This window comes from Dama dama, chromosome 33 (genome assembly GCF_033118175.1).
Source record: "Dama dama isolate Ldn47 chromosome 33, ASM3311817v1, whole genome shotgun sequence".
In the NCBI taxonomy this organism is placed as follows: domain Eukaryota; kingdom Metazoa; phylum Chordata; class Mammalia; order Artiodactyla; family Cervidae; genus Dama; species Dama dama.
This window is the reverse complement of record NC_083713.1, coordinates 63126271-63153311: the sequence shown is the minus strand read 5'-3', so window position 1 is coordinate 63153311 and position 27041 is coordinate 63126271. Positions and strand designations below refer to the sequence as shown.

General features: G+C 41.5%; 1 protein-coding gene across 4 annotated transcripts in view; it reads right to left on the bottom strand.

Annotated features, from left to right (window-relative positions):
* Positions 1–27041, bottom strand: part of ZRANB3 (zinc finger RANBP2-type containing 3) — a 285930-nt gene that overhangs the window by 5333 nt on the left and 253556 nt on the right. For all 4 annotated transcript variants that reach the window (XM_061135065.1, XM_061135066.1, XM_061135064.1 and 1 more), the window contains 7 exons: positions 25988–26393; positions 22809–23000; positions 18331–18422; positions 14405–14506; positions 13103–13245; positions 2399–2509; positions 980–1382 (listed from right to left, as the gene is read on the bottom strand). In XM_061135065.1, coding sequence (XP_060991048.1) covers positions 980–1382; positions 2399–2509; positions 13103–13245; positions 14405–14506; positions 18331–18422; positions 22809–23000; positions 25988–26393 — 1449 coding nt within the window. The remainder of the gene's footprint in view (positions 1–979; positions 1383–2398; positions 2510–13102; positions 13246–14404; positions 14507–18330; positions 18423–22808; positions 23001–25987; positions 26394–27041) is intronic.

Genomic DNA, 27041 nt, shown 5'->3' with positions numbered 1-27041 from the left:
TTAACATCATGGAAAGTGGAATGACCAGACCCTAAGTAGTGCCTCTCAGTGCAATGCACCACCTGTTAAGATCTCTTCCCAGAATAATCTAATGAGAATCTAGTTAGGGACTTCCCTGGTGGTTCAGTGGTTAAGATTTCGCCTTCCAGGGCAGGGGGTACAGATTCGATTCCTGGTGGGGGAGCTAAGAACCCACATGCCTTGAGGCCAAAGAACCGAAACATAAAACATATAAACAATACTGTAACAAATTCAATAAAGACTTTAAAAAATGGTCACATTAAAAAATGTTGAAAAAAAGAATCTAATTAACTTCTAGATCTTATAACCATTATCCAGTAAGTCAGGGAGATAGAGAAACATGTCAAACATCATCATGAGGATATAGGTCCAGAATGTGGACCACACACAAATCCAGAATGTGGGAAATCCCCACAGGCAAATGATCCAGTTTCTTTAACAATCAGTGGAGTAAAAAAAGGAAAGGGGTTATATTACAGATTAAATGAAACATAAGAGGTATAATGACCAAATGCAATGTGCAGGTCTTATTTTGATCCTAATTTGAACAAAGCAATTGCAAGACATTTTTGAGACCATCTGGGAAACCAATAATTATGTTGGGTGTGATCACGGATGTTGGGCTATGGGTTTATATTTAAAAGAGAAAGACAAAGGCAAGGGAGAAAGAAAGTCTTCATCTGTGAAAGGTATATAATGAAAGTATCTAAGGGTGAAATGAAATGCTGTCTGAGATCTACTTTAAAATAATTCCAGGAGAGAAAAAGAATCGAAATGAGGGAGACATGAAAATGAATAGCAAAATGTTGGTAAAGTCGGGTGACAGGTGTGTGGGTTCATTATTCTGCTTTTGTAAATGTATCTGAAAGTTCTCATATTAAAAAGGTTTTAAGAGGAAAGTGAGTCAATGTTCATCACAGTGCAATGCTGTCTTTAACAGTCAGTGATTAAAATTTACCTGTTCCAATGGGAGCTTTGAGGTCCAGGTAGCATCCAGAAGACTCTTCCTCTGACTTTTAGGGGCATCTCTCAGACGTAAAAAGAGTTCTTGTGCATTCAGATTACACAGCTGACACACACCATGTTCAATTTCAAATACTTTGGCTCGCAGGTAACTATTATTAGATCGAATCCAAAACTCCTCCTGACATTTCAGAGAACAGAACCGTGAATCCCAAGCATCTGCTTTACGCTCTTGCTTAGTTTGGCAAGTGGGCTGCTGACAGCGAAGGCAAAGTGGATTTCCTTCGTTATCCAGAGCCTGCAAATAGCCTTTGGATGTAGAAGCCTTCAGACTGAGACCACTGTGGGCTGTGCAGGCATTTAGAAATGGGACACTTTCTCCATCTTCAAGAAATTCTCTAGAAGGGGCAAAACATTGAATAGGTAATTAATGAAGGCTTACTCTATTTTAAATCATTGTTACTTCATTTAAAGGTCTTCAAAGTTTCTGTGCTGACAAACAGTAAACATAGGGCATGCAGATTCTGTGATTCACTGGGGAAATGAAATATTAATAGCTATAGTCAGCACTCTATTACACACCAAGGAAAAGAAAGAATGGTGTGTTCAGAAAAATTAATTTGAATACAAATACGCTGCCTCTCTTTGTAACTTAGATGTCTTCAAGTTACACAGACTCTGAGGCGTCTAGAGAAGATGGAAAATAAAAAGTTAGAAAATGCTTCTTCAGTCTGGGAAAAGACAGGCTACCCTGCTCACTCAATGTGTTGGGTCACACACTTCGTTAGGACCAGGAGGCCATTACCAAGACTTCCATGAACATCTGAATATTGCTGGCCTTCAGGAGACAGACTGTTCACATCCATTCGGTGGCAGAACCAGGGAACCAACAGTGCTGATAGGAATTAGAATGGGAGACTTGCTACATATGTGCCTCCTTACAGGTAAACTCGGAGTTGATAGAATTAAAATTAGACATGAAACATGGCAGGACATAAACTCACTTTGTTAAACTAAAGGAAAAGGGACATTACTCAAGAATGTTGAAAAGTCCTGCATGGGAATTAGAATAGTTACTTTGCTATTAGAAGTGTTAAAAGAAAAACTTTTTATGATAGAAGAACTCAAGACTGAGGGACAGAGCCCAGATTGGACCTCAATACTAGTATCTGGTAGCCTGGGGCAGGTCACATAACCCACTTGGCCTCAGGTACCTTCTTGATCTCTAATTTCTAAGATAAGAGCATCAGGAGCCTCACAGCGTTGCTAGGACAGAGGAGCTATTACATTGTGAAAGCTTTTTGTAACGTGTAAAGTGGTCACACAGAGGTAAATTATTGTTATAGAAATGAATACATTCATTTAAAGAAAGAGCCTTAGTAACACTATGCCTGACAAGTAAAAAACCTCTTACTTTGTAGAAGGGTTCCCTGGCCTGGGCCCCTTTGTGATCAGTCGGACATGGCCTCCGTCATTCTTCACCTTGTTCATCGAGGCTGCAGCAACATCTTCTTTCGTTATATATCTGAAACAAATACACGTGAAGTGGATATCCTTTGAGAGTTTCTCTATTTCATGTTCACATTGCTCCTTGCAAAAGCAGTAGGAGAAAAAGGAATATATAAGTCTATTCATCATGCTAATACTTAAATTAGAGAATGGAATTTTCTTCCTCTACATTGGTCTCCATGTGTGGTAAACACATCTCTCTGTGTCAAATAAGTTTTCTGAAGATTTATTTTTCTAAGAAATTCAAGAGTCAGTCAATATCCTTTGGGCCAATTTTCACTCACGGGAGAAAAGGAGTGGGTGTGGGAATAAGAAATGATCAAATGCATGTGCCACTGCGTGCCAAGCCATGCAGAACATCTCTAACTGCATTTTCACCTCCCTCTTGGCCTCTCTTCAAGGCTCCTCACATCACCTTAATCAGTTATAACAGCGTATCATCATATTTGGATAAAGTTATTCTCTTTAATTAATCAGGTTCAATCACATTGTGTATAATCTCAAGGTTGTTTCCATTATTATCAGCTCATACAGGGTTTATGGAATCCTCCACTGAAAAAAAGCCATTTTTGATGAGGGATTCAGAATCTTGTTACACAACACTATCAATACCACATAATGGTTTAGGGACTGGAAGGAGAGAGGAAAGTTACTTCAATTACAGGTGATGGGGGATTTTAAGTAGGTGAAATGCAATTACCCAATTAATTCCTTCTAATTAGCATGGCCTACTTTCTTGAGTGGTTTACAGTTTTCTTTAAAAATTGCAGTTTTCTTTAAAAATTACTCTAACATGCATTTCTTCATATTCTCAAATACTTTATTTGGTAACTTGACAATAAAACCAAAGTTAAATCACAATGGAATTGTGCAGTTTATAGGTACAATTTCTTAAATTGCTTTTATATTGTTAAAGTATATTTAATAATTAACAGATTCCCTTTCTATAAAGTATGATATTTTTCATTAGGTGATACAAATGCATATTTCAGAATTTTAAAGGCACACACTGCTGTATGTGGTGAATAATAAGACTCCCTTCCATTCCCATCATTTTCTCCCCACTTCTCCAAACTACATCTTTTGCCAGTTTTCAATACATCCTTTTAGAAACAGTTCATTTTTTCTTTGTAAAGGTGTATAACTTTAATATGGGGGCTTCCCTGATGGCTGAGTGGTAAAGAATCCACCTGCAATGCAGGAGACACCGGAGACATGGGTTCAGTCCCCGGGTCGGGAAGATTCCCTGGAGGAGGAAATAGCAACCCACTCCAGGATTCTTAGAAAAGGCCATGGACAGAGGAGTCTGGCAGGCTATAGTCCATGGGGTCACAAAGGGCTGAATACAACTGAGCACAGGAGTGTGCAAACCTTTAATTTATTTCTCTGTATTTTTATGGTCATATAATTCACATATCATAAAATTTACCATTTTAAGGTTTACAATTAAGTGCATTTCAGTATATTCACATCGTGACTATCTAATAACATCATGATCATCTAATGACGTCTAATAATATCATGACTATCTAATTCCAGAACATTTTTATAACCCCAGAAAGAAACCCATAGTCATTAGCAGTCACTCTCCATTACATTTTTTTATTTTTAAAAACAAAAATAAATAAATGGGACCTGATTAAACTTGAAAGCTTTTGCATGACAAAGGAAACCATAAGATGAAAAGACAACCCTCAAAATGGGAGAAAATATTTGCAAACTAAGCAACCAACAAGGGGATTAATTTCCAAAATACACAAACAGCTCATGCAGCATAGTATCAAGAAAAAACAAACAGCCCAATCAAAAATGGGCATAAGACCTACATAGGCATTTCTCCAAAGAACACGTACAGATGGCCAAGAGGTGCATGAAAAGATGCTCAACATCACTAATAATCAGAGAAATGCAAATCAAAACTACAATGAGATACCATCTCACACTGATCAATGGTGTTTATCAAAAAATCTACAACAATAAATGCTGGAGAGGGTATGGAGAAAAGGGAACCCTCCTACACTATTGGTGGGAATGTGGAGAACAGTGTGGAGGCTCCTTAAAAAAAAAAAAAATAGAACTACCATATGACCCCAGCAATCCCATTCTTGGACATATACTGGGAGAAAATTATATCTCCAAAAGATACATATATCCCAATGTTTATTGGAGCACTATTTACAATGGCCAGGACATGAAAGCAACCTAAATGTCTATCAACAGAGGAATGGATAAGAGGATGTGGTACATATATACAATGGAGTATTCAGTTCAGTTCAGTCGCTCAGTTGTGTCCAACTCTGCGACCCCATGAATCGCAGCATGCCAGGCCTCCCTGTCCATCACCAACTCCCGGAGTTTACTCAAATTCATGTCCATCGAGTTGGTGATGCCATCCAACCATCTCATCCTCTGTCATTCCCTTCTCCTCCTGCCCCCAATCCCTCCCAGCATCAGGGTCTTTTCCAATGAGTCAACTCTTCGCATGAGGTGGCCAAAGTATTGGAGTTTCAGCTTCAGCATCAGTCCTTCCAACAAACACCCAGGACTGATCTCCTTTAGGATGGACTGGTTGGATCTCCTTGCAGTCCAAGGGACTCTCAAGAGTCTTCTCCAACACCACAGTTCAAAGGCATCAATTTTTCGGTGCTCAGCTTTCTTCACAGTCCAACTCTCACATCTATACATGAGCACTGGAAAAACCAAAGCCTTGACTAGATGGACCTTTGTTGGCAAAGTAATGTCTCTTGCTTTTTAATATGCTATCTAGGTTGGTCATAACTTTCCTTCCAAGGAGTAAGAGTCTTTTAATTTCATGGCTGCAATCACCATCTGCAGTGATTTTGGAGCCCCAAAAAATAAAGTCTGACACTGTTTCCACTGTCTCCCCATCTAATTCCCATGAGGTGATGGGACCAGATGTCATGATCTTAGTTTTCTGAATGTTGAGCTTTAAGCCAACTTTTTCACTCTCCTCTTTCACTTTCATCAAGAAGCTTTTTAGTTCCTCTTCACTTTCTGCCATAAGGGTGGTGTCATCTGCATATCTGAGGTTATTGATATTTCTCCTGGCAATCTTGATTCCAGCTTGTGCTTCTTCCAGCCCAGCATTTCTCATGATGTACTCTGCATATAAGTTAAATAAGCAGGGTGACAATATACAGCCTTGACATACTCCTTTTCCCATTTGGAACCAGTGTGTTGGTCCATGTCCAGTTCTAACTGTTGCTTCCTGACCTGCATATAGGTTTCTCAAGAGGTGGGTCAGGTGGTCTGGTATTCCCATCTCTTTCGAAATTTTCCACAGTTTATTGTGATCCACACAGTCAAAGGCTTTGGCATAGTCAATAAAGCAGAAATAGATGTTTTTCTGGAACTCTCTTGCTTTCTCGATGATCCAGCGGATGTTGGCAGTTTGGTCTCTGGTTCATCGGCCTTTTCTAAAACCAGCTTGAACATCTGGAAGTTCATGGTTCATGTATTTTATCTACTACTATGGATAGGAATCCCTTATAAGAAATGGAGTAGCCATCATGGTCAACAAAAGAGTCCAAAATGCAATCCTTGGATGCAATCTCAAAAATGACAGAATAATCTCTGTTCATTTCCAAGGCAAACCATTCAATATCATGGTAATCCAAGCCTATGCCCCAACCAGTAATGCTGAAGAAGCTGAAGTTGAATGGTTCTATGAAGACTTACAAGACCTTTTAGAACTAACACCCAAAAAAGATGTCCTTTTCATTATAGGGGACTGGAATGCAAAAGTAGGAAGTCAAGAAACACCTGGAGTGACAGGCAAATTTGGCCTTGGAGTATGGAATGAAGCAGGGCAAAGGCTAGTAGAGTTTTGCCAAGAGAACACACTGGTCATAGCAAACACCCACTTCCAACAACACAAGAGAAGACTCTACACATGGACATCACCAGATGGTCAACACCGAAATCAGATTGATTATAGTCTTTGCAGCCAAAGATGGAGAAGCTCTATATAGTCAGCAAAAACAAGACCAGGAGCTGACTGTGGCTCAGATCATGAATAATGGAGTATTACTTAACCATAAAAAGGAAAAAGCCTGCCATTTGCAGACATAGATGGACCAAGAGACTGTCATACTAAGTGAAATAAATCAGAAAAAGAAATACCCTATATAAATGCATATATGTGGAATCTAGGAAAATGGACAGATGAACCTATTTGCAAAGCAGAAATAGAGACACAGATGTAGACAACAAACATGGACACCAAGGGAGGGGGAAAGGGGGTGGGATAAGTTGGGAGATTGGGATAGACATACATATACTATTGATACTATGTATAATGTAGGTAACTAATGAGAACCTTCCATACAGCACAGAGAACTCTACTCAATGCTCTGTGGTGACCTAAGTGGGAAGGAAATCCAAAAAAGAGAGGCTTTATGTATATGTATGAATGTAACTGATTGACTTTGCTTACAGCAGAAACACAACATTGTAAAGTAGCTACACTCTAATAAAAATTAAACAAAAACTAAAGGTAGAATAATGTACACTAATCTCCACCTTGCTCTTTTTGCCTAAAGGTACATTCTTGGAGATCTTTCCATATTAGCACACAGAAGATCACTCTATACTTTTAATGGTTTCATGTTATTTCATTATCTAACTAGTCTCTGATTAACACCCATTTAGGTTGTTCTAGACTCTGCTATCCCAAATAATGCTGTAATAAATAGTCCTATCCCAAATATCCCTATTTTCTATACAAGAACTATCTGTAGAATAAATTCCCTGAAGCAGACTTGCCAAGTCAAAGATCTTGGGTGCTCTGAGTTTGGATAGAGTTTGACACATTGCTCTCTCTGGGTTGTACCAATTTCTATAGTGCTCAGTTGCGCCTGACTCTTTGTGACCTCCTGTAGTCTGCCAGGCTCCTCTGACCTCTTGCCTCTAAAAATTCCTCTAAGGAGTTTTCCAGGCAAGAATACTGGAGTGGGTTGCCATGCCCTCCTCCAGGGGATCTTCTCGACCCAGGGATTGAACCTGCATCTCCTGCATTGGCAGGTGGATCCTTCACCACTGAGCCACCTCGGAGGCCCTACCAATTTACAGACCCCGCCAGCAGTGGGTGAGAGTCCCTCACACTATCACTACACAAGGCATAGCAGTTACAAATGTCTCTGCTAACGGTGACTGGTCTGTTGTTATAGCTTTAAATTTGAATTTCTCCTATTAAGAGGAGTGATGACTATCTTTTCACATGTTTGCATTTCTACTTGTGTGTCTTTCTTAAAGCAAAAAGGGATCAGAGTGAATTCTTTTAGTATTCTTTAACTTGCCCTTTTACCTCCTAAATTCCCCCTACACACACACACACACCATTTCTTCAATCATTTTATTCCTTCCACAAAAGCATTTTGCTAAAGTATTCCAGGAGATTCTAAATGAACTTAAAAGCTTCCTAGCTTTGAGGGGCAATTAGATATTAAGCCTTGACTATGGTATTATGCAATGTTTAAAATCTTAGAAACTTAATTCGGCAACTTTAAAAGATGCTGAGAAATTTGTTCAGAGATTTAAGAACTGAAAATAACCTCTGGCTTCCCTATGAGACATTTAAGTACAAATGTTTGGAAACTACAAGAAACAGATCAACCAGCCTCACAGCGGGTTGTTGACAACTTTTCAAACATAGTTGTGTTACCAATATTTAATTTTCCATTGAGGTTTGCTAAGTTCATAAGCATACCAACTCTCAAACGGATTACGGTGAATCCCAATTTTGACAAAGAGTGAAGGAAGAATGTTGTCTCCTGAAGCAATTCTGGGATGAGGATGGTTGTGGAAGATGGACCATGGAAGTTTTGCAGTAAGAGAGTCTGAGCTGGAAAGTGGCCTGCACCGATGAGAACAGTGCTGGGCTCAAGGCTGCCGACATGACCAGCTGTGGCTATATGATAAAAAGTTGGTATTCTAAACCCACAGGTTTCCAACTGAATCAGGCCTGCCCTCCAACAAGTGGGAACTCACCTAGGAACCTAAACAATGGCTGGTGATATTGGCTTTAGGAGTGAGCTACTCAAAAGCTGACTGCAACCTCTGAGCTTGGGTGTAGCCTGCAAACAAGTGGACAAATAATCACACCGGGAGATCTAGTTATTGCTTTTGGGAGAATTCCCCCAAATTAATATATCTTTGTCTTCATTCTGAGGCTAGTCCATCTTTTCAGAGATGACTCCTCTAATCTCCTGCCTACTCTAAATTAAAATATGGCTGTTGGTGTGGCAGCTGAGCCAATAGAGGGATCTAGGGAGTGTAGTTTCTAGCGTAACACTTCTCTCTTTGTCTCCACTAAGCCTCTCGTTTCCAAGACGGGTGCCTCTCTGGTATAGTTTCTCTGGAAAGAAAACTATATTTTCTTGAGCCCCAAAGTCACTGTGGATGGGGACTGCAGCCACAAAAGTAAAAGACGCTTGCTCTTGGGAAGAAAAGCTATGTCAAACCTAGACAGCGTATTAAAAAGCAGAGACATCACTTTGCCCACAAAGGTTTGTATAGTCAAAGTTATGGTTTTTCTAGTAGTTATGAAGGGATGTGAGAGTTGGATTATAAAGAAGGCTGAGTGCCAAAGAATTGATGTTTTTGAGTTGTGGTGTTGGACAAGACTCTTGAGAGTCCTTTAGTCTGCAGGGAGATCAAACCAGTCAATTGTGAAGGAAATCAACCCTGAATATTCATTGGAAGGACTGGTGCTGAAGCTGAAGCTCCAACACTTCAGCCACCTGATGTGAAGAGGCACCTCACTGGAAAAAACTCTGATGCCAGGAAAGATTGAGGGCAAGAGGAGAAGGGGGCAACAGAGGATGAGATGGTTGGATGGCATCACTGCCTTAATGGACAAAATTTGAGCCAACTCTGGGAGATAGTAAAGGACAGGGAAGCCTGGCATGCTGCAGTTCATGGGGTTGCAAAGAGTCGGACATGACTTAGCAACTGAACAACAACAACAGAAGGTAAACTGGCAGGATGATGAGAGGGCAAGGCATCCAGTATCTACCTGTTCCCCATACAGACTTCCAATTCAGTGCTGTTGTCTTGCCCCTTTCACACCTGCTTTCAGAGAGAGACACTTCAGTTCACTGTGACTGTGGTTCTACAGCCAGAATCAGCATGCTTCCTCTATCATCACCCTCTGCAGAAGCACATGTTTCATTTTCCTGGCTCTGCTAAGTCCATGTCCCTGGAGCCCTCTCTCCCCCCACCTCTCTCTCATTAGTGACCAAGGTCTTTGGATCTACCTCTTCAATACCTCTCCTCATTCTCTCTCCTCCATTCCCATTTCTAATGCCTCAGTATAAGCCCCTATCTTTTTTTTCCGGGTCAACTGTAATTTAAAGATATCTCTGTCTAGGAGTCCCATCTCCTGGTATTCAATTGAACACTCACCCAGGTAATGTTGCAAAGGGATTTTGCAGATGTAATTAAGATTACTAATCAGTTGACCTTAAGAAAGGGAGCAATTCCAAAAAACAAAACAAAACAGAAAGGGATTAATTCCAAGCATGACAAGTATTTGACACATCATTGCTGATTCTGAGACACAGGGGCCTATGTGCTAGAACTAAAAAAAAAGTCTCTAGAAGCAAAGGGTGGCCCCCCTGTCAATAGTCAGCAAGGAAACCAAAGTCCTACAGCCAGAAGAAACTGAATTCAGTCAACAACCTGAATAAATGTGGAAATGTATCCTTCCCAGACTATCATTAAGAACCTAGCCAGCTAGTATTTTTTTTTTTCAGTCTATAAAATCCAGAGCAGAGAAACAAGTAGGGTCAACTCAGGCTCCTGACTTAAAAAATTGAGAGATAATAAATTCCTGTTATTTTCAGCTGCTAAGTTTGGGGTAATTTGTCAGGGCAGCAACTGGAAGCTAATGCCACCTGTCTCCCACTTCAAGTCTTGCCCTTTCAGTCTAATCTTTCAACTGGGGCCAGGGGGAGCTCTTAAAAAATACAAATCTGACTACTTACTCCATTGCTTCTTAACATAGCTTTATCTTTAATAGATCACCTATCTATAATATTTATAAACAATACTGTGTATCTGACTTAGGCTTGCACTGATTTTATGACTTTTGCTTTTACACCCTGACCAGCTGTCTTTCTTAGGTGGTGCTTCCATGTCTGCTGGAGAAGAAATAATAGGATGTGTTAGAAGTGGCTGGAATGAGCTGTAAATTCAGTTAAGAAGGGAATTATGATTGTGTAAAGAGAAGACCAGTACTTCAACTAAGACTATGGTTACAAAAATGAAAAGGAGAGGACTGGAGGAAGTATTGAGAAAAACAAAATAGGTGTGTTTTTTGTTATCTGTGTGTAGGTATGTGTGTGTATGTATATTTTTATATAAAGTAATATGTAGTCATGGGAAAAGCCAACCAGTACAAAAGAGTTGAGGCAAGAGTCCAAAACTGGCAGCTCATGGATAAATCCAACTAGTCGAAGGGCTTTATGTGACTCATACAGTGTTTAATTTTTAAATCTAAATTTGTGTGACATTAGATAGGTTATTCGGAGAAGGCAATGGCACCCCACTCCAGTACTCTTGCCTGGAAAATCCCATGGACGGAGGAGCCTGGTAGGCTGCAGTCCATGGGGTCGCGAAGAGTCAGACATGACTGAGCGACTTCACTTTCACTTTTATGCATTGGAGAAGGAAATGGCAACCCATTCCAGTGTTCTTGCCTGGAGAATCCCAGGGATGGGGTCGCACAGAGTCAGACACGACTGAAGTGACTTAGCAGATAGGTTATTACTTTCTAATTTGCTATAGTTTTACCCCCTACTCCATCCTTCTCTAGTTTTATACCTGACCTCATTCATTCATGTATGGTTCCTTGCTTTAGTTTCAGTCACATGAGTCTGTAATCTCAGCAGGAAGTATAAAGTCCCTACAGTCTCCACAAATCCCTTAATCATACAGTCCAGAGTCAGCAGTGGCATCAGTGACGTTGTGAAACAGGTAACTGTTTGGAAGAGTGGCCCTGTTCACTGCAGGATTTTTGGTAGTACCCCAGGCCTCAACCCAATAGATGGTCTCAGCTGTATCCCCTAATTGTGACAATCTAAAAAATGACCCCCAAGATTGCAACCACAGAAGAAACTGCCTCCAGCTGAGAACCATGTATTAGGAAAACCTCTGATAGCAGTTCCTAAGCTATCTTCCCCGACACTATGTCACTAATAACAATTACATATATTTGTGTCTCCATCCTTTTTTTTTTTACAGGCTTCCCAAGTGACACCAGTGGTAAAGAATCTGCCTGCCAATGCAGGAGATGTGGGAGACGTGCGTTCAGTCCCTGGGTTGGGAAGATCCTCTGGAGGAGGGCATGGCAGCCTATTCTGGTATTCGTGCCTGGGAAATTCCATGGGCAGAAGAGCATAGTGAGCTTTGCAGTCCATGTGGCTGCAAAGAGTTAGACAAGACTGAGTAAATGAACACAGCAACCTTTTAATGCACTTATTTTTACCCTTAACGATTTTCCATGTTCTCACATACGATATTTTGAGACAGCGGAAGAGGTCTTCACAGCATGAGGATTTAATGTACTTAAGCAACTGTATTGGATACAGTTCATGGATTTTTGTCACCCATGTGCATGGAAAAAGCTAGAGATGATAAAAATGCTGGATGTGAGGATGAAGAGAGATTACAGGTACATGGAGACGGCAAGAGCTAAAGAAAGGGCCTCTTCCTGCCAATCGTGCTGCTTGGTTTGGTGCTTTGTGATCTCTTCCAAAATGAGAGCTGGGCTATAGAACAGCCGCCCGCTTTTCCTCAGTATCTTTGCTTCATGCTGACAAAGAGTCTGCAGAGACTGGGGATTTCAGATCACACAAGGGGATGTCTCTGTGAGGCAAAGATGCTGCTGCCGCCACTGAGAAAAGAAAGGGAGCGTGTAGAGATTTGAAAGGCACCTACCATGATGAAGGTGAAAGTCACAAACCCGAGATAGTCAACCTTTCCTATTACTTTGCTTCCAACCATGGGCATGATAACCGCCACCTTCCCCTAGTAGGGGCTTCCCACGTGGCGCAGTGGTAAAGAACCTGCCTGCCAATGCAGGAGACACAAGAGACACGGGTTCGATTCCTGGGTTGGGAAGATCCCCTGGAGGAGGAAATGGCAACCCACTCCAGTATTCTTGCCTGGAAAATCCCACGGACAGAGGAGCCTGGTGGGCTACAGCCTGTGGGGTCACAAACAGTCGGACGCAACTGAGCACACATGCACAGCCTACTTGGGCGGTGTACATCAAACAGAAGCAGCTGCCACGCTGAGTCACACCCGAGATTCACGTCCCAAGAGCACCATCAACCTGCGAGTCTGCCTCTGTCTCGATGAGCAGGACTCAGAGTGAGCACGAGCCAGACACTTTGATTTTCCCCAGCAGATGTGATCAAATTCACAAAATATCTAATTATATTGCTACAAAATACGCTGTCTTTTTATGTATCATATTCTCTTAATCCATCAGAATTTTGTTAGTGGTTACATAAAATGTCTGACACTCCTATAGAAATAACTATGACAAACAATAAAATACAAAATGAAGAAAGGCAACTCATACCTCTTAGTGCTGTTTTGTTTGCTTTGCTGCTTGGCGATCTCTTCCAGAGCCAGAACTGGGCTGCAGAACAGCTGCCCGCTTTTCCTGATGATTCTCTGCTTCATGGCAGTTAGACTGCTCCATTCTCGAACAAACCTCAAGATCTGGTGGAAAGTGAGATAATGAAAAGAGTGTACAGTTCGCCAGGCATCTTCCTTTGAAGGCGAGGCTACGTATAGCATCTGAAAACGGATGTTTTATTATAACCCCAAACAGGCTTTGAGTCTCACGGTTTAAGGTTTTCTTCAGTTTGATGCAGTTTTCCTACCTTTGTTGTGAACCATCCATGGCCAGTTCTGCAGAGGTCTCTTCCAAGCCATCAGCTCTCTACAGACACCATTTAGGACACTCGGCACATGTCCTTCACGCACAGAGACCAACAGCAGTAATGTGCTCACTGACACCAAACGTGCACACACCCCCACAGTGGCCAAGGCAAAACCAGACTTTGGGGGCGGTGGGTCTTGTGGGGTGGCAGCGGCAGGGCACCGTTTGTACCTGAGTGCCTAACTCCCGCGGGAAAAAAGACGTCCACGATGAGTCTGGGACATTTCACTAGGGCTACTGTTCCTCTGCCTTACTCGTCAGTTATACATAACTGGCTACTTTCTGGTAATCTGAGCATCAGCATTAGATGACACCAAAGAAAACAACTCACGGCTACCTTTTCTTTCAAGATGGGTGCAGCCGACCACGCCAATGTTTTCATTTCTGCTCAAATGCAAGAACATCATCACTGTATTCTTGTAAACAGCACTATGATGCATGCTGGCTCAGCCCCCACACACGCTGACCCTCCTGAGCAGTGAAGATCAGTCAGCACGATCAGAACTAAGGCCTCCCCAGCAGCTACGTGGCCTGTGGCTGCACCCTGGTGCTTCCCATGAGGAATGGAGTCCCCCCCACATGGTGTTATCCCCGCTCCCAGAGCTCGTCAGTGTTAGAACTTAACCTACAAAGATAAAGTGTGATTCTGTCAGATACCAACCTCACAGCTGCTAATCCTGTGAATGAGAAAATAAATGATGTGAGGATGAGTCTATCCACAGAAACAGCAACCTGAGGTGTGATCGTTCACCAGGGTAACAGATTTCACGTTTATCCTGGTAAATTCATAGGCACTGCCTGGACTGATTAAAGTGCACCCAGTGATCTGACTCTGCAGTAGGCCACAAGCTGCTCTGCTTTTATCAAACTCAAAAATGGTCTTTAAGATTACTCAACAAATTTTCATTCAGAACAAATATGCAGGACGGTTCTTACCAGGGAGCGATTTTGTTTCAGCTGAAAACTTGCTGGTAAATCTTCCCACAGGTCTAATTTTATATCCAAAGGAATGAAATTACAGTTCATCTGGTTTCCATCCTGATTATAGATGAGGAAGGCAGTATTAATCCATTTTGTCTGTAGGCACTAATAATTACTTTAAAAGTAAAGAATGCTATTATTGCATTTCATGCCCAGTCTTCTACACTGATAAACTGAGGCAGCTCATTCCAGACAAGATTCCACCTGTACTGCCCCCACTGAGAGGAAACGGAGCCCAGGAGGGGGCCAGGCCCTCTGAAAGCCCCCGCTACATCTGGTCTAAGGGTAAACCATACCATGGAGAGAGGTGTCATCAGTCAAACATGAAGCATTTCTTTTATGAAGTGAAAGAAGAATCTCTGTATATAGAAATCTACTGTATAAACAAAAGTTTAACCCATATTCTGTCTAATTCTCTCAGCCAGAAAGAAATGTTACAGTTACCACAATCACTTTGGGGAAAGAAAAATACACAAGAAGTACTTACATAGTGATTAAAAGTTCAGATGTGTAATTGTTATTCTGGCTGGGGTTCTGGCTGAAGTGAACTCCCATCAGACGTGGGGTTCTGGCTGAAGTGAACAGTTTAGAGGTATACTATTAACATGACATAAGATGCTAAACATCTGTTACTGCTCTTCCTTTTAAAGGGTGTTCTTTCAGGCACTGAATGGGGGTTTTTATACGAATTTCTGTTTCTAGATTTTATTTCAGGTCTCCTAAGGTGAAGAGAGGAGAAGGCAATGGCAACATGGACGGAGGGGCCTAGTGGGCTGAAGTCCATGGGGTCGCTAAGAGTCAGACACGACTGAGCGACTTCACTTTCACTTCTCACTTTCATGCATTGGAGAAGGAAATGGCAACCCACTCCAGTGTTCTTGCCCGGAGAATCCCAGGGACGGGGGAGCCTGGTGGGCTGCCGTCTGTGGGGTCACACAGAGCCGGACACGACTGAAGCGACTTAGCAGCAGCAAGGTGAAGAGAAAAGTTTTCTTCTGAACTCTCCTGTAGCTGTGAAAATCCCTGTTGACATTTCACCTGCTTAGTGTCTCGGGTTTAGAAAATTGATTGAATAATGTTTCATGGCAAGGGGACACGTAAGCATTTAGAAGAGTGGTAAAAATGCACTCGAGCCTGTTGAGAGAGGTCAGGAAGGTGGCTGCAGTATCTGCTTGGTGGCAGGCACACCGCTTTTCATACCACTTAGGGGGTTCTCGTACGGACGTGACCATAAAGAAGGCCGAGTGCCGAAGAATTGATGCTTTCAAACTATGGGGTTGGAGAAGACTCTTGAGAATCCCTGGGACAGCAAGGAGATCAAACCAATCAATCATGAAGGAAATCAACCCTGAATATTCATTAGAAGGACTGGTGTTAAAGCTGAAGCTCCAATACTTTGGCCACCTGATTCAAAGAGCCAACTCATTGGAAGACTCTGATGCTGGGAATGATTGAGGACAGGAGGAGAAGGGGGTGCCAAAGGATTAGATGGTTGTATGGCATCACTGATTCAGTGGACCTGAGTTTGAGCAGAGTTCTGGGAGATGGTGAAGTACGTGGAAGCCTGGCGTGCTGCAGTCCATGGGGTCACAAAGAGTAGGACACGACTTAGCAACTGAACTACAACGAAGGCACACTCTACCCTCTGCCATCTGCAGTTTCTCTCCAGTCTCCACCAGAGGAGGAAATACCCTGACATGATGATCCAGGATGCAGAGCCTTCACTGTACATAGTAAGAAGTTTAAGGGCTTCTGAATTCATGTGTGTGCTCTGCCTGGGGTCTGCCTTCTGGATTCTTGACCTTCTAGGCCCTGGGGGAGCCATTCTCTTGTTATTCTCAGGTGATGGTCTCACGAGGGGCAGGAGGTGGCTCAGACACTTAGACCTGTCTCTAGAGGAGCAAGGGGCTTCTTGGTGCTCCCCGAGTCTAGAAGTTCCACATGGCAGACCAAGGCTGAAGCCTTTAAGGGAAACTTGTCCTGCCTATCTTCATTCTTGATGTCGCTCTGGGCAGTGGTCCCAGAGTGGAGGCTGCTTGGAGCTTCTGGTATTCATGATCCTAGCCGTCTCCTAATCTTCTAGCAGTATCTTCCAATATTCAGTTAGAACTGAAGATTATTACATGGTACACCATCTCTCTGTATCTAATTATTTGGTTTAGCAGAAAACCTATAATTGAGTTTGGGCAGGCCCAACCTAACTTATCTTTAAAATGACATTATGTCAATAGAATGGCCCATGTGTTTAAAAACTCACAAATCCTATTTTATGATACTTGTAAAGATTAGAAGTTTGAACTGTAGATCAAGCAAAAGTGTTCATAAATCTCAGTAATTTTTTTTTTCTCAAATACTCATACTAGTGAACCTTGGCCAAAGATTCCCACATGGTCTCCAAGACCCCTTCAGAAGATCCAGAGACATAAGTTTTATAATACTAGTACAACACCATTTGCCTTTTCCACTGTTATTCTCTTAGGAATGTCCAGGGAAGTTTTCCATGCAGAGGCACATCTGAGAATCCCACCGTCTTCTATTATGCCGTCAGGAGAAACTGCTGAAGATGGAAAACAATGCCACTCTTCTCACTAAACATTGGTTTTGTTTTGGAAATTATAATTATTTTTCACAGAGATATGCTTTTTATATAAGTATGCAATGGATTTATTAGTGCTAGTTTGTTCATTTTTATTTGCTTATTCACTTATTTTTGGTTGTGCTGGGTCTTCGCTGCTGCACTGGGCTTTTCTGTGGTTGTGCTGAACGGGAGCTACTCTGACGGTGCACAGGCTTCTCTTCGGTGGAGCACCGGCTCCAGGTGCGTGGGGTTCAGTAGTTGCAGCGCGTGGGCTTGGCAGCTGAAGCTTGCCGCCTCTAGAGCATGGCCTCATTAGTTGTGCAGCGCAGGCTGAGCTGTTCCACGGCACGTGGAATCTTCCTGACCCACGGACTGAACCGGGTCCCCTGCATTGACAGGCGGATTCTCATCCACTGCACCACCAGGTAAGCCCTATTACTGCTAGTTTCACCTGGATAAGTATTTTAAGGTGTTTCTATTTTAATTTCAAATACAGTAAATATCAAGAGATATAACCCGCATGCGGTTTCCCTGGTGGCTCAGTGGTAAAGAATCTACCTACCAATTTAGGAGACAGGGGTTCCATCCCTACATCAGGAAGATTCCCTGGAGAAGGAAATGGTAACCCACTCCAGTATTCTTGCCTGTAAAATCCCACGGACCAGAAGCCTGGTGGGCTATGGTCCATGGGTTGCAAAAGAGTTGGATACGACTTAGTGACTAAACAACAACATAACCTACATAAACAAAAGGTCTTTGGGTCCCCAGCAAATGTTAGGAGTGCTAAGAGGTCCTGCAACTGAAAAGTTTGAGCGCTGCTAACCCAGGCCATGAGCAGTCATGTTATTAAAGCTTCCCAGAGTTTACTCGGCATGTGTGGGCAGGCTTAGGCTTCTGTAAGGACGCTGCTGCTGCAGGGTCAGTGCAGGAGGCGCTCGGAGTGAGAGTTCACCAGGGCCAGGCCCTGTGCTAAGGGCCTCCCAGGAATCAGCTTATTTTGTCCTGGCAACGACTGCTCCATATTTTACAGTTGAGGAAATAGGCACAGAGCAGTTAGGTACTGTGTCCAAGATTCCACAGTCAGTAACAGATCTGAACCTAGGCACCCTGGCCCTAGAGTCTGCACTTTTTACCTACCAAGCTGTTTGCCACTCATTGTCTTTAGATTTAACAGAGAAATCTGAGAATTAGCTTTAATGAGGAAAAGAACTCACTACCCATCTCACTGCTAATAAAATTATCTCCATTGGAACATGAAAAAAGGAAGCTTTGTGTATATTTCCAGAATCCACATGATGCCTACCTTAGTATAGACATGAATCCGGTCAGTATTCTTACTTGCACAAAACATCAGGGTATCATACAGTGGCCAAGCATCTGAACTCTTCAACTGTTCTAATGAAGAAGATAAAAAAGAACCTGAAGGCATATCTACTCTCTATCCAGAACAGCTTACTTTAATCCTGTGTGGGTTAGGATGATGAAAGAGTTGTATCAAATATATCAGCACATTTGACAAACATGTACCTGGGCATGAAATAAAACATGGCAGGTGATCTAAGAGCATACTGGCTTATATGGTAACCAGTTGCTTTGGAACTTTTGCTAATGACCCAACAAGAAAAAAAAAAAAAAAAGAAGAAATTCAGCATTTGCTTAAAAAAAGGTAAGCATTAGGCATAAGGGAGAATTTCATACCCTGAAAGAGTCCTTATCAGTCTTGAAGGAGTCTAGAATCTATTCTTATTGCTAGAGAGGGTTTAAGTTGAGACCAAATGAGCACTATTTTGATTATCCACAGCAAGACTGCTATGTTGAGGGCCACTTAAATGACATGCCTTATGGCCTGGTGCCTCATATTCACAAAAGGAGATGAGTGAACAAGACGTCTTTCTCATCATCTCTATTTTTTTCTCAGTCCTACTGACCAATATATTCTGCAGAAAGGATAGGGTTATCCAAGCAGATCTAAATAATAATTAGTTAGCACTTATCAAGCACTTACAATGTGCCTGGTACTGGTCTAAGCACTTATATTAACACCTCTCAGAAACAAGTTGTGTGTCTTACAGAGGAGGGAAGCAAGGCACATCAATCTGCCCAAGGCCACTGGTAACAGAGCCCAGTAATCTGGCTCCAGAGCCGATGCTCTTAACTTCTGCCATGGTTCCTCAGTGACCCTTTACAGTATTTTTCCAGATCCAGAAGTCTATGATTTATTTGTGGTACCATCTATTTGAATATTTCTAATCAAGACATCAGTCACTTTACAAACTTAGATTGTGGATTATCCCCATATTTCATAAATTCAAAAATGTATGCTTTCCCCACACTTTAATAAATCTGAAATTGGCATGTCTTCCAGTCAACAGCCTTGGCATTTTACAGCTACGGTTGGCCAGGTGACAGTTGTGAGGTAGTTTTCACTGCCTAAGCATGAGCTTAGTCATAACTACAACACTGTCACTTCGACACTACACTTGAGATATATGCATTGTCATTTCCGAGTGTTGATTTTGATTACCTTCAAAATGTCTTCAAAATGTTTTACTATGGTTTGGGATTGAAATGAAAAGTTATCATGTACACCAAAAACTTGCATACAGGATGAGAAAGCATAAATTTGTTATTAAAGAAGCAAACATGCATCACAGGAGGAATAACCAGTTACCGTGTCATAGCTAAACTGGCAGTTTCTTTCTTTCTTTATTTTGGCTGTGGGTCTTCATTGCTGAGCAAGCTTTTCTCTACTTATGGCAACCGGGGGCTACTCTCTAGGTGCAGTGCACAGGCTTCTTATTGGGTTGGCTTCTCTTGTGTGGAGCACAGGCTCTAGTCTATGGGCTCAAAGTTGTGGCACACGGGCTTAGTTTCCCCAAGACACGTGGAATATTCCCAGACTAGATATTTAACTTGTGTCCCCCTTGGCAGGTGGATTGCTATCCACTACACCACCAGGGAAGTCCCATCTTTTAATAAGTGCCTATCATAATCATTGTCTCCAGATCTGAAGAACTGTGGTTAATGCTTAAAGATCAGAAGTCACTCTTTGATAAAAAGCCTTATGAGAACAACTCCAAATCAGCTGATGTTTTTTGGTAGCTACTAGTTACATCAGGGAATGTAATTTTCATTTTTTTCATGAAGTATAATTTAATGGTTCCAAACACCGATAGCATCTTTTGAAGATACTGCCTTCCTTCCAGACCCTCAGAATTCCAGTTAGAATGAAGCTACAATTCCAGAGTGGTATACACCACTCTGGTGGGTAGAAGAAGCATTTTACTATAATGTCTTTTCTCTTTCTTCTATTTTTCAAGGAAATCTGTGTTAGTGGGCAGATGTGAAGAATATCGCTTTTGTGGCCCAGTGATCTGAGAAGTAAAGAAAAAAAGAGGGAATAGGTATAGGGGAAAATACCAGCATTGTCTACTGGATGAGGCCTATGCAAATTTCACCAGCAGAATAGAATTTCTAAAAGTCTAGTGATTTTTGAAAGGAATGTATAAGTAAAGCTAACATACGTCTTCATCAAGGGACCAATCTGTAACTAACAAGCAAGTATTTCCCTGCTATAGATGGAGAGTCTCATGGCCCAGCTGATGATAATTGCCAGTCGCTGATTCTGGGTCTGATATTTTGTTCACTGACCTGGACACTGTCCAAGAGCAATGGTTTCATCCACACTGGGGCCAGTGTCACAGCACAAACAAGGGAACTAGAGACAAAAAACCCGGGTCCAGATTGTCTACTTAAAGGCCATTAAAATGAATAGACCTGAACAGAATCTATTGTGAGAGTTTTGGGAAGACCTTGAGGAATTAGAGGAAATGAAAGCTGAGTACAGGAGAAAGGAAGATGCCTAGAGTTTAGAAATACTTAATAAACATTTCATTTTAGAGCTATGAATCCAACACCAAATTATATCTATGTTTAACTTCCCTCGTGGCTCAGACGGTAAAGAATCTGCCTGTCAATGGGAAGAGCCCTGGGGGAAGGGAATGGCACCCCACTCCAGTATTCTTGCCTGGAGAATTCCATGGACAGAGCAGCCTGGTGGGCTACAGTCCATGGGGGTGCAAAGAGTTGGATACGATTGAGCGACTAACACTTCTATTTTTTTAGAGCTATGACTCTAACCCTAGACTATATCTATGTTTATTTAATAGCAACTAACTTAAAAGAAAAACTTTGACAATCCATCCCGAACACTTTGGGGTTGTTATAATGAGACACCAACCTGTGGGTTACTATGGTCACAAACTGAGTAACAAAGAAAAAAACTCCACAGTAAACTCAAAATCTTTTGCCAGTTGGCGCACAAAGATTGTGAGGGATGACGTACAGGCTGGTTTCTGCCAACCACTGCAGCCATAAATAATGAATCAATGAAAGAAGTAAATAAGCCTGAGACACTACATGGTTGGTTGGTCCTCAACACAGTCATGATTCACATAGTCTTGAAATTATGTTCCTTAAAAACATTTTACTTAAAAAAAACAACAACCCACCATGGAATATTACTCAGCCATTAAAAAAAATAATTCATTTGAACCAGTCCTAATGAGATGGATGAAGCTGGAGCCCCTTATACAGAGTGAAGTAAGCCAGAAAGATAAAGAACATTACAGCATACTAACACATATATATGGAATTTAGAAAGATGGTAACGATAACCCTATATGCAAAACAGAAAAAGAGACACAGAAATACAGAACAGACTTTTGAACTCTGTGGGAGAATGTGAGGGTGGGATATTTCAAAAGAACAGCATGTATACTATCTATGGTGAAACAGATCACCAGCCCAGGTGGGATGCATGAGACAAGTGCTCGGGCCTGGTGCACTGGGAAGACCCAGAGGAATCGGGTGGAGAGGGAGGTGGGAGCGGGGATCGGGATGGGGAATACGTGTAAATCCATGGCTGATTCATATCAATGTATGACAAAACCCACTGAAATGTTGTGAAGTGATTGGCCTCCAACTAATAAAAAAAAAAAAACAAAAAACAACCCTCAAAACTCTAAATATAAAATATGCTGATTAATTGTAGCCACTTAAAAGAAACTCATGTGTATGGGTTTCATGGTGGTACAGTGGATAAGAATCCGCCTGCCAGTGCAGGGGACACAGGTTCGATCCCTGGTCTGGGAAGATTCCACATGCCGCAGAGCAATTAAGCCCGTGAGCCACAACTACTCAGCCTGCACTCTTGAGCCTGCGTGCTGCAACTACTGTGCCCATGCGCCTACAGCCTGTTCTCCAGGGCATGAGGAGCCACGGTAAGAAGCCTGCACAACGGGGAGAAGCCCCAACTTGTTGCAACTGGAGAAAGCCTACATGCACCAACAAAGACCCAGTGCAACCAAAAATAATAAAAAAATAAAAGAAATTCACTTGTAAAGGATTAATGATCTCCTAAGTGGCTGTCAATCACCTGTCAATCTTATAGCAATCCATGGTGTCCAAAAGAACCCCCAAATATCAAAACCATGCTCTCACTGCAAGAATGGGCCGGGCTTGGTGGAAGCTGGGCAACAGGCCGGAGAGAGCACACGTAGCCCATGTGAGTTTAGCTCTCTCTGTAACATCTGAATGCCAACAGTTCTGCTTTTCTAGCCATCTGGTGTTTATGTATGTAGTTAGAAATGGTTGGTATTTTTAATATATAAGGGAATACAAGGAACCCGGAACAAGGTAGTAATCACAAACCTATTAACAGTGTTCCATGTCTAAGCGTACGGTTATTACTTGGATCCTGGAAATGGAAACAAGACTTACCATCACCTGGGGGGATGAGCCTGTCTTCACTCTCAGCTTTTGAAATTTCTTCCTTGCTCTCAGCTAACGGTTCAGGTGCTGAATGTGCCAGGACTTGTTTCTCTCCGTCAGAACTAGTGTGAATTTTTTCGGAGGTGTCCTGAGAATCATCTTTCTCGTTTTTGTCTTTATTCTGGGTGTGGCTGAGGCTACCTATTTGTAGAACAAATTTGTACGACAAACAAAATAATTTGTGAAAAAACAAATAATTTACATTTATATTTAGCTAAAGTCATTGTATACCCTAAAGCCAGTACAGAAAGTAGAGTTTAAAAATGTCACAGCTGAGTGGTACAAAAAGAAACAAAGTCAACAACATATGTTCATTCTTTCTAAACATTTCTTGGGGATCACCAAGTACCACTCTAGGTGCTGGAAAGGCAGAGGGAACAAGTCAGAAAGGTCCCTGCTTCCTAGAGATTCCATTCCAAAGGGCAGAGATAAACAGGCAAACAAACAGGATCTTTTCTGCTAAAGAGAATAAGTGAGTAAGAGGATGGGGTGGGAGGCTCCCTGGAGCTGAGAGCTGCCCAGGGATCTGGGAAGCCTGGCCCCAGGGGGCCTATATTCTTGGCTTAGAGCCTTAGCGTCACTGGAGGCCATTAAAGGGTTTTTAGCACAGGAATGTAATGATCTAAGTTTTTAAAGGATCCCTCCTTCTGCTGTGGAGAGAAGGACCAGCCAAAAGAAAGCATCAGAGAGAGAGATGCTGGTGGCTTCCAGTGTGACGGTAGCAATGAAGATGTGGTGACTGGAATCAAGGTACTTTGTAAAGGCTACACTAGCAGAACTTCATGAGGATGGGAGGAAAAATCAAAGATGCTGCCTCCAGGTTTTTAGCACAATAGGGGAAGAGAAACTTTGGTGTTAGATGTAGTGACTGTAAATCAAGAATTCCATTTTGGACATATTAAACTTGAGGTACCCCTTAGACATCCAGGTGGAGATGTTATGTAGGTCACTGCATACATCCAATCTGGAATTCAAATGAGAGATACAAATCTGGGAGCATGAAGTATAAGATGCAGAGGATAAGCAATAGATGTTAAGAACAAAGTACAAGAGAAATGTTACATACTGACAACTCTAGTGATCAATGCTTTTGAACTGTGGTACTGGAGAAGACTCTTGAGAGTCCCTTGGCCAGCAAGGAGATGAACCCAGTCAATCCTAAAGGAAATCAACCCTGAATATTCATTGGAAGGACTGATGCTGAAGCTCCAATACTTTGGCCACCTGATGAGAAGAGCTGACTCACTGGAAAAAATCTTCATGCTGGGAAAGACTGAAGGGAAAAGGAGAAGGGGATGACAGAGGGTGAGATGGTTGGATACCATCACTACTGACTCAACGGACATGAATCTGATCAAACTCTGGGAGACCGTGAAGGACACAGAAGCCTGGAGTGCTGCGGTCCATGGAGTCACAAAGAATCAGGCACAACTTGGAGACTGAACAACAGCAAGTATTCAATGTACATTACAGCAAATTTCAGCTAACGTACTAGAGACCACTAGTTAGCAACTTTATAAGACTTTCCAGTCCTGTATCCTAACATCCCTCATTTAATGTTTTGAATTCACTGTTTCCTCAAAGTGTTATGTGGCAGGTATTGATTTTAAAATTTAGATGAATTGGAATTCTGCTTTTTAACACTTTTGGGGTGCATCCAAGTCAAGGTTGGAAATGATTATGTCAAACTGTAGTAGTGTTAATCTAATAATAAACTATCATATATGGTAATATCACTGTTACTTGGAATATGCATTGTTCTTAAATGAGCTTGTTTCATATTCACAAAAGGCGTTTTGTTTTTTTAGACTGCTTGACAGTTTGCTTATTAAATCATGGTTCTAGAAATCTTCATTGTTGCTCTTGGTATCATAAAGAAAAATCAGAACTTATAAAACCCTATTAAACCATGATTTTTATTGCTCAGTCATTCAATTTATAGACTTTGTGTGAACTAATATTATTTTGTAGTCACAAGATACTTTATTTTTATTGCCTGTAGCAGTTGGAAATTGAATGAGATAATGCAAATTATGGCAGATATTATATGGGATAATCTTGTGGCTCCAATTTAGTTCATAGACAACAGGTGTCCACGTTACAAATATAATCACCCAGATGGCAGACTTGTCAGTTTTGGGAGGAACACCCAGAATCAAAGGAGGAAAGACTCAGCTACTGATTACATTTTCTTTCAGATCAAAATTAAGGCAGAGGAGAGCAAGGCAAGCAGGAAGGAACTGGAGCATTAGAGCTTCTATCTTTGCTGAGTTTCTGTTAATGTCAAGACTCTGAAGAATTCACATATGATGGGGACGTGTGTATAATCATTACACACTTTGATAAGATTTAATTTATAATTTCTTCTAGTTTCCAAAACCATCCACTTGGCATTTTTAGTTACCATAAAAGTGGTCTCTAAAATTGGAAACAAAGGAATACTGATGATGTTTTCTTAAGACAACCACAGTTGTTAATAATCATTTCAAAAATAAAATACCAGAAAATGGCATATCACGCATGCAAAACATACTCTGAGGTATGTTTATGATTTCTAGTTTTAAATAGCATGTTTTAGAAAAGGATAAACTCATAAAACAGACGTGAGATTTTGTTTTTAAAAGAAGATCAATAGAGGAATTTTTATGATTTGTCATGGGAGAAACATGGCACAATAAATATTTCAGTAGGCGAAGAAGCTACACTGGATTCATTCTGCTATTTAAACAAAATAATCTACAATTTCTTTAAAAACAAGTATTATCTACAGAGGAAAGAAAACAGCAGGTCTATGGCTATAAGGCATATTTGCTGCCATAGCAACAGAGCTTCTATTCCTGCCCACTGAATTCACATCCTGCTGGCATTAATCAGAAATGTCCATTTGTGCCAAATTAATGCCATGTCACAGACGCTGAGGGATATACGTTCTTGACAGAACTGGGAGCTTTTCACATTCCACAAGGGGATAAATTCACAGTCTTCACTATGTGAAGCTCTTCCTCCAGCTTAAAAGCTGAAGTCGGAACCCAGTCATGGATCTCTGATGACAGCAGTTGTCTCTAAACACACAGGTTATCTGAAGACACCACGGCTACCCGCCTCGTGGTCGCCCTCCATGTACTCACCAGCACCGGCCCGCGGACTCTCACACATCTCACAGTGAGGTAATGCTGAGTCATTGATGTAGGTGCAGAGAGCACACTGCCAGCCCTCGCCACGGAGGCCTGGGGTGGTGGCCTGGGCCTCGGCCTCACAGGCCCCAACCGCGAGCCGAGCTTCGGCCTGCCCAGGCCGGCACGGTTTCTCCTCAGGGGGCCTGCAAGGGTCATCGATGGTGACCGATTTCAGTTTCTTAGCTTCAGGTTCAAGATCACTTTCATCCTCTCTTGTAGCTGTTTTTCCAGGGTCTGCTGGCACTACAGTATTTTTCTCCTGGGATACCCTTGATTCATCACAGGAGGTCTCCAACTGTCTTTTCTTAGTGTTTGATAAAAAGAATGATCGAATATCACGCTGTTTTTCTTTTTCAAACTAGGAAAAAACAAAGTTATTAAATTAAGAGGCCATTGAGTGTGTTCTTCCTAAATGAAATAGCTTAACAAACTTGTCATTAACCATATTCTTCTATTTTTTGAATACCCTATTGGAAATGAATTCAATCCTGCAATGACACTTCATATATACATATATGTAGAATACCACTACTGTCTCCATATACTTTGGTCTAACTTTTTTTTAGCACTTATAACGTGTGAAGCATTTTGTGCATATCAGCTCATTTAATCCTCATGCTAGCTCTGTGAGGCAGGTACTATTACTTTTCCCAAATTTCAAATGACAACACTAAAGCATTAGAGAAGTTAGGTCACTCGGCTATAGAAGTCATATAATAAAAATATACTTTGACCTCCAGATGTATGTCAGGGAAAGGAAGCAATTGTGTGTTTAAATATTTCAAGTCAATCAAGACTTGCAAAATGTTTTCATGCCCAAACTATGAACACAATGTTCATAAACAATATATTTTTCATATTAAAATAGTTTCCTGACCAAGGAATATTTTCAAATGCAGTAAAGATATGAATTAGAACAGCTTCTTTAATAGAAATAGTTTAATAATTATCTTGTTTCTAAGAAACAGATTTCTCTTTTCCAAAAGCAGCAACTTCATGATCTCAT